Raw genomic sequence first — 7,768 nt, 5'->3', positions numbered from 1 at the left:
CAGAGCACAAAGAATAGTTCTCGATAGTTGGACCATTAAATGCAAGATGCGGTCCAGACAGCACTGTCATCTGTATTTCTGCACGTGAATAAAATACTCCCTAATATTTGAGACAAGTTTACGTATAACCACCTTTCCTCTGAGCCCTCATATTGCTGTTGAAAAAAAATCAAGTAGCAGCTGGCATCCGCATTACATATTTTATCATGTCTCTTCTTAATTTTTTAACTCTAGATCTTTCCTCATAACTTATTTAGTGTACTGTGGTCCTGTAATTAGTTTAGTAGCTCTTGTCTAGATTTTCTCTGGCTCTGACTATGAAAGTGACTCTGAAACTTAAAATGGAAAAGTCATATAAATAGTCGCCGCTTGCCAGGAGTTACTAAATCTGGGGTCAGGAGGTGAAGTAAGTCACAGACTCACATTTAGTGCAGGTAAAGAGACGGAGATTTAGGTCAAGTGACAACAGCCGGAGAGGAGAACAGTTTTGAACTATCATTAGGTGTGTGCAAGTGCAATTGGTTTAAATAGACAATAAAATGTGATTATCAAGAACCAGCGGAGGCAGGTAGGATTTGTTTTCTGTATTTGCACTTTTGTAATTACTCCGTGCAATCAATTCTCTCTTTCATGGAATATACAGACTGGTTTTGTGTATTTTCAGCCCATTTAGCCGTTGTGTTTTTGGTCTACCATTACCATTTATTTGCACATTTAGTCTCTTGTGTGTAGCAGCCTCTCACTGTATGTCAGTCAGTCCTCATTGCTTCACACCTATATTATTACCATTCCTCAGCCGTCTTCCACTAACAGTAACTGAAGAAATAAAGTGAATTGCAAAATTCTGCTGCTTAGAGGTGTGACATTTAGCAAACACTACAACCATATAAATTATTTAAAAGCACATAACTAGTCAATGAAAATCTCTCTCTATGTAGGACTATGAAGAATATTTCACTCACAAGCTGAAGTTCCAATGTTTTGTTTAATTCATTATTTCCCATATGCAGTTTATTGTTCTGCTTGTTTTACTGCAGTGGAATTACTTACTAGTGTGCATTTTTGATTCCACAGAAATTCTACCCATCCATTAATAGATGGGTGCCAGCACTGGGTACATTATTGAATCTAGTTAATTCAGTTATAGTGTGATAAGGTGACAGCTATGAACAGGAGGTGTCAGTGCACCTAAGAAGTAGCAGCACTAACCACTGCAACCACCAGTATTTTGAGTATAGTGAATGAAGGACACTATACACATTTTTGTATGGCATGACCTGCCAAGAAGACTTGGTTTGAAAAAGCAGATGGGCATTGACGCCAGTAGCAGAATTGAGGAAATAATACACACAGTGTAACTAATGTTTCTACCCTTCCAGTTTTATATTGCAGCTGTGCATCCATCCATTTTTTGTTCTTTTGCAGGGAGCTGGGGCCCACCCTTGCTGCTAGCAGATGTATGACAGAAACGAATACATGGAAGACTCCAGTCCACTTGACAACTTCAGGTGAAATTAGTGTCACCATTCTGACCAGCTGTGGGAAAATAAGTGAACCATTTTTCTTTTAGGATTTTATACTATTCTGGTGCTTTCCATTCATTTTCTATTCAGTTCATTGTTGTGGTGAACTGGTGATGATCCTGCCAACATTGTGCAGTCCATAGCAGGTCCCGCAAAGTTTTACATGGCAGTTGTTTGTAGGACCTGGAGTTGAAACTACACCTCATTCAGACATAGGCCTACTCTACCTAGATTATGAGGCTGTGATTATCACTGCAATACCTCTTTCAGCTTTAGTCAGTGATTCATGTGAATGCATCTTGACATCTTGTAATGCGTTTCATAACAAATATTCCAGTTTGTTTTATAGGTACACTTAAGGTCACACGGTTGAGTTCCTCCTAGGATCCAATTTTATTCACACTGTCTTAACATATTAATAGGACCTCTCAGTGTCCTGAAGAGTTAGGCAAGCCGCTAGCCCCGTCCCTCACGAAGTGTTAACCGGTCAAAACCGAAACAGGCGGTCATATGGACCCAGGAGCCGCGAGAAGTGCCTTATCCTCTTTCTCTGCGGAGTCTCCAAAGTATCTGGTTACACCTCCGATAATCATCTGAACTCCAGTGCCAGCTAAGACCCGGTACGTTACCCGACTCTGCGCATGGAAACTGGACCTTTTGTGCTCGGCAATGTACTTATCTGTGCTTCGTTGTTTCTGATCGTTTGACTGTTTACTTGTGGGACAACCGAAAATTCGGCAAAAACATCCGCTTCATGGAGCCGGCGGCGATGGGCAGTGGAAACAACACTCTGTGGGACACCATGCTGAATGGGCACCCCGTGTGCAACGACTGGAAGCGGGACGTGGAGGGAGCGGTGTACCACCTGGCTAATATTTTTCTAATCTTGGGCTTTATGGGGGGCAGCGGCTTTTACGGGTTGCTCTATCTGTTCTTCTTCCTGGCACTGGGTTTTCTCTGCTCATCCATCTGGGCTTGGCTGGACGCTTGTGCCGCTGATATATTTTCCTGGAATTTCACGCTGCTGGTGATCAGCGTTGTGCAGATCGTCCACGTCGCCTACCAGCTCCGCAGCGTCTCTTTCGAGCAGGACTTCCAGGAGCTCTATGCGCGCCTCTTCCAGCAGCTTGGGATACCCCTTACGGTATACAGAAAGATCGTGGCGTGCTGTGACGGCGAAGTGAGCACTCTGGAAAAGGATCACTGCTACGCAATGGAAGGGAAAACTCCCATTGAAAAACTCTCGATCCTGCTGTCAGGAAGGTGCGTGGGAATGCCTGCCTATTACGAGTAGTACTGCCTGCCGCGTGTGTGCGCCTCTTCTTTCGGTGTCAGGATACCTTCTCCTGTTTCGCGGCTGCTCGCAAGCACCTGCCTGCCTAACCTCTAGCAGAGTCGTGTAATTTTTGGATCGCCTAGTTTAGCTGCTTGCCACTGCGTGTGACAGCTGTTTTTCTCCCTTTGGCAGAATCCGCGTGACAGTCAATGGCGAGTTTTTGCATCACATTTACCCGTATCAGTTCCTGGACTCTCCTGAGTGGGACTCTCTACGGCCATCGGAGGAAGGCATCTTCCAGGTACGGTCTGACTGGGTGACCCGGGCGTTGACAGGGAGGGGGATCGGGATATGCTGTATAGTACCTATCTTCCTAACCCACGTAATCTTTTTGTGCATTGCTATGAAACAACATTAACCAATACTTATCATTAATAATTTTGCAATCCATGATAAAAAATATATCACGCTGCTCAGAAGGGAGCCGGAGCCTGTTCATGCAGCAAAGGGAGCAAACCATCAGGTGATCAGTGTTTAATTTGTCCCCTTAGTTTTAATATTAACAGCATTAACGGCTAACTCAAGTGCTATGGTTTTTCAATAAATGACCATAATTAGGTATCTTCTCATAAAAATAATAATTTGTAAACCGTAATCATTTTTTTCTGGAATGAATAACAGCTTTTATGTTTTTTCAGGCCTTTATGGACTGCAATGCTCAACTGTAGAACCCTTGTTGTTATTGGTTAGTTTTAAATTAAAGCTTATAATATAATTCTTATTTTATCATAAGGGTTATATGAGTCGATGAACACATTTCAACAATGCCTTTCTGTCTATCTAGTTTCTTTCATTTCTAACTAGACATCAACAAATAGTAAGATATGTTCAAGACTGTTTTCTTATTGTAACTTAGGAAATTCTATGCATATGACCCTCGCCGGGATACACATGTTCACCAACATATAAATTCGGATTTTCCGTTTATAATATTATGTTATAAATACCTGATTTCGGTATTACAAGTAAATGCTGTGGACGCTAACACTTAAGTGTAAAATGTCCATACGCAATATGCATCCATCTACTTTATGAATGTTGTATGTTTTACAATTCCTAATAGATGTTTTTTTTTACTTTGAATAAAAGCGCATTTTTAAACTTTTATTATTATGAGACATAGCTCCGGGTCTTTGCATAATGTCATTCTACTAAACCACCCAATCTGTGCAGTTAGCGCAGATTCTCTTTTGCTACGAGTTAGTCGTAAAGTGGAAATGTCAGATTACAGGTTATGGTAAAACGATGCCAGCGTGGCCTACAGACTAAGGCACTGGCCCCTACGCTACAAGGTTGACAGTGATTTGCCAATTTTGACCTCCGTATTACATCTCCCGTGCACATTAAAATATAAATGCACGGTTGATTTCGCGATTTATCTCATTGCCCCACTTTCGCTAAAAACCATCTAAACTGTATGTCAAAAATATCCTACAAAATCTTAAAATTACGTTGTAATAAGAACAGATTGGAACGTATTCGTATTAAAAGTAAAAACAATGTCTAATCCTTAAAACCATGTTCCCAGCATCGATTCACTATCTCTTCGCCTACCAGAGCTCCATTTCAAGAATATTACAATGTAGTTGGGACTTCAAAGTCTCCCTGGATGCACGTATCACGTACGTGTCCTTTTATTGACAGGCATATTAGTATAGGGAAGATATTTCTTTAATGGCATTATACACCAATCGGTTAATGCACACCAGACTGTCTGTGTCTATTTGAGCGCATTATCTATCTATCTATCTATCTATCTATCTATCTATCTATCTATCTATCTATCTATCTATCTATCTATCTATCTATCTATCTATCTATCTATCTATATCTTAGGATACCTTTTTATATCAGTCCGTTTTATTTTATATTGCTTCTTGCAACTAAAATATGTTCCTTAACATAATTTTACCAATAGTGAAAATCTATACTATAATAATTTACTGTACGGAATATATTTCTGTTTATGAAATATGTATATTTTCTGTTTTGGAATAAGTGGGTCGGGCTACGGGTTCAGTTTTTAATATGTGTACTTTTAATATTAACTTTTTTCCCCCAAATAAAACGATCTGATTCCAGCCTGCATGTATTAGTTGCACATGATTTTTAAAATGCTTTTGACAAACTGGAACATGCACAAATGATGTATTCTAGTCAGAGAGATTGTCAACTACGCACACTTGCACAGTGAAAAGAATCTGCTGTCCTGGTATCTTGGTGTTTTGCAGTTTGTTAATATACGGTTTCTTTTTTTGCAGGTGACTCTACGAGCAGATACACCCTGCCGTTACGTGGGCTGGCGGCGCAAGAAACTGTACTTGCTTTTCGCGAAGCACCGCTACATCTCCAAACTATTCTCAGTGCTCATCGGCAATGACATCGCAGAGAAGCTCATCTCTCTGAACGACAAGGTTTTTGAGCGGGACGGAGTCCGATATGATCTCAGGTTACCCAGCTTCTGTCACACGCGCCTTCCCGATTTAGAGCGCACCTCGACTCCCGTCACTCCCCGCGGCACCTCGAGACAGAGTTGAAACAGACACACAGAGCTCGCCGGCGCCCTTGACTTACTCGCATTTAGATGCCAAAGCGAATTTCGTAAGTGCCATCAGAGTTCTCACACGGACATTAGTTGTTTAAGGCGCATGCCTTAAAGTGTAATGTACTTATTTCTTTTAAATGTCTTTTTGGGGAAGGTAAACTCATCATGCAACTTTAACAACCCTTGGATATTCAGGAGCAGAGAGTGGCTGCTTACATTTTTGTACTTACCGGGTTAGTCTTTGGACACAAATGTTTCTGATATTAGAAACTCTTCTGAGTCAGATTTTACCGTTAACACAAATGGTGTTATCTCCACTACTTTCTTTTTACGGCTCACTTACATGGATAACCTAATGAACTAAGCAAATTAGTGCCTTTACTTGGGTCCGGAACTGTCTGTAGCTTCCAGAGATTTTTTTTTCACGTGGTACATCGAACGATACTTATGATAAATTATTGTTCTTTATTTTAAATTGAGGGAAATTTGTAATAATTGACCTTCCTAGGGAACTCCTACTTACGTAATAAATAAACAATTATGTGTGGTGTTAAGGTTATTTATTTAGTCACGTGAACTTGACTTAAGTGGGATTAAAAACATTCCCGGTGTCTTAATAAATGCTGGACAAAAATACCTGAATCTGGCTAAGCAAGATCATGACTAAAATGTGTTCTGATGGCAAGGAAGACAGAAGGTCTTGTTTCATAATTGCATTTGCTGCCAGTTGCTGGCTGAAACATAGCCTGCTCTGTTGTGCACTGCAGTATAGCCACAGTATGTGTGAGTCAGAAGCCTGTTCCAGCATTTATTATTTATATCTCTGCTGGGAAAACACTAAAGCATGTGGACCACCTCATCAAGTCAGCTTGCCCACCAAGCTAAAATTGTCTTGTTTTTCCACCAGTATAATTAACTGGATTTTTGTATTGCCTTCAGCAGGGTTGCTGAGAGGCTGAGACACCTGTTTGCACCTTTTCTGTTCATCATAACTAAGAGAAACAACAGGTCAGTTCTCATTAACAGGATGTCAGAGAAGCTCTGTGTGGAATTGAGCAGCCACTAGTGAATCAGATGTGTCAGCAACACATATGAGGCCGTTAAAATGTCCTAAAATAAGCAAAATGAAAAAAAAACTTTCTGACACATAAAATTACACTTTGGCTCTTGTTGGTCTTATAATTGTGTGATGTATGTATTTTCAATTTTATTTATGTCTTTTCTTGTTTTAATTACACTATTTATGTTGTGTTTATGTTGTAACACAATTGTTTTGTGAGTAGCAGTATCCAAATGTATTCCACATTTAAAAGTTATTTATCTTAAATGTGCTAGAATACTAAACTATCTAGTAGAGCTTTACTAGTTTTGTGAAATTTTCTCCAGCAGATGAGCAAAACTGTTATGTCTTCTGATCCATGGAATGAAATATTTCCCTAGAGGATTTGAGTCTAGCTTCCGTAGTCATCTTTACAGCCAAATAGCATGTGGTTGTGTGATTTAAAATATGGTGTTTCAAAGGCAAGAGCACCTAAGGTATGAAAATATTTAAGGCTAGCCCACACACTATATTACTGTCATAACGGGTGAAATCAATTTTGACACCTCACTTTAGTCAATACCACCTAGAGAAAATGTTTACTAATTGCCTCAGCTGTGATCTTACTTTTCATTTAAAAATACAACATCAGGGAGCAAGAATAAATATCACATTTTAAATTAATCTTCCTGTGCATTAAAACATACGCAACATACTATCATAGTGGTTAGTGCTACTGCTCTAGGGATCCAGCACCTTGGATTTAAATTCCCTGTCCTGTTGTTGCCTATGTGGAGTTTGCATATTTTCCCTGTGTTGGTGTAGTTTATCCTGGACACTCTGGTTTTCCTTCAATATCACCAAATACACACTAGTTAGCTTAAATGGTGAGTCCAAACAGGCTCCAGTGTGAGGCTTCAGTGTCTGTGAGTTGGCCCTGCAGCCTGTGCTGGGCTGTTTTAAACCTTGTGCCCAGTGATCCAGGGAAAGGCTTTGTCTTCCCACCAAGGCATTAAAATAAATGAAGAGTTTTTGAAAATAACTAACTAAATAATGTTAAAAATTTAATATAATAGACTATTATTTGAGTTTGGCATGATGACACAGTGTATAACATTACTATCTCACAATCCCAGAAGATCGGATTTGAGTCCTGGCCCCCTCACTTTGTGGAGTATGCATGTTGTGTCTGCATTAGCATGACCTATTGCTCCAAGAATTCCAGTTTTTTTCCCCAACTCCTAAAGACGTGCAGGTCCTATGAGTGACTGTGTCTTGCAGTGGACTGTTGGCTCTTCCTGTGGGTGTCTCTTGCTTTGTATCGG

General features: G+C 40.1%; 1 protein-coding gene across 1 annotated transcript in view; it reads left to right on the top strand.

The window, feature by feature from the left end:
* The first annotated feature begins 2,116 nt into the window (after positions 1 to 2,116).
* Positions 2,117 to 7,768, top strand: part of LOC114648554 (blood vessel epicardial substance) — an 88,088-nt gene continuing 82,436 nt past the window's right edge. Inside the window, exons 1-3 of the mRNA XM_051924729.1 lie at positions 2,117 to 2,786; positions 2,992 to 3,100; positions 5,121 to 5,393. Coding sequence (XP_051780689.1) covers positions 2,278 to 2,786; positions 2,992 to 3,100; positions 5,121 to 5,393 — 891 coding nt within the window. The 5' untranslated portion in view covers positions 2,117 to 2,277. The remainder of the gene's footprint in view (positions 2,787 to 2,991; positions 3,101 to 5,120; positions 5,394 to 7,768) is intronic.

This window comes from Erpetoichthys calabaricus, chromosome 3 (assembly GCF_900747795.2).
Source record: "Erpetoichthys calabaricus chromosome 3, fErpCal1.3, whole genome shotgun sequence".
Lineage (NCBI taxonomy): Eukaryota > Metazoa > Chordata > Cladistia > Polypteriformes > Polypteridae > Erpetoichthys > Erpetoichthys calabaricus.
This window is presented reverse-complemented; position numbering and strand designations above follow the sequence as displayed.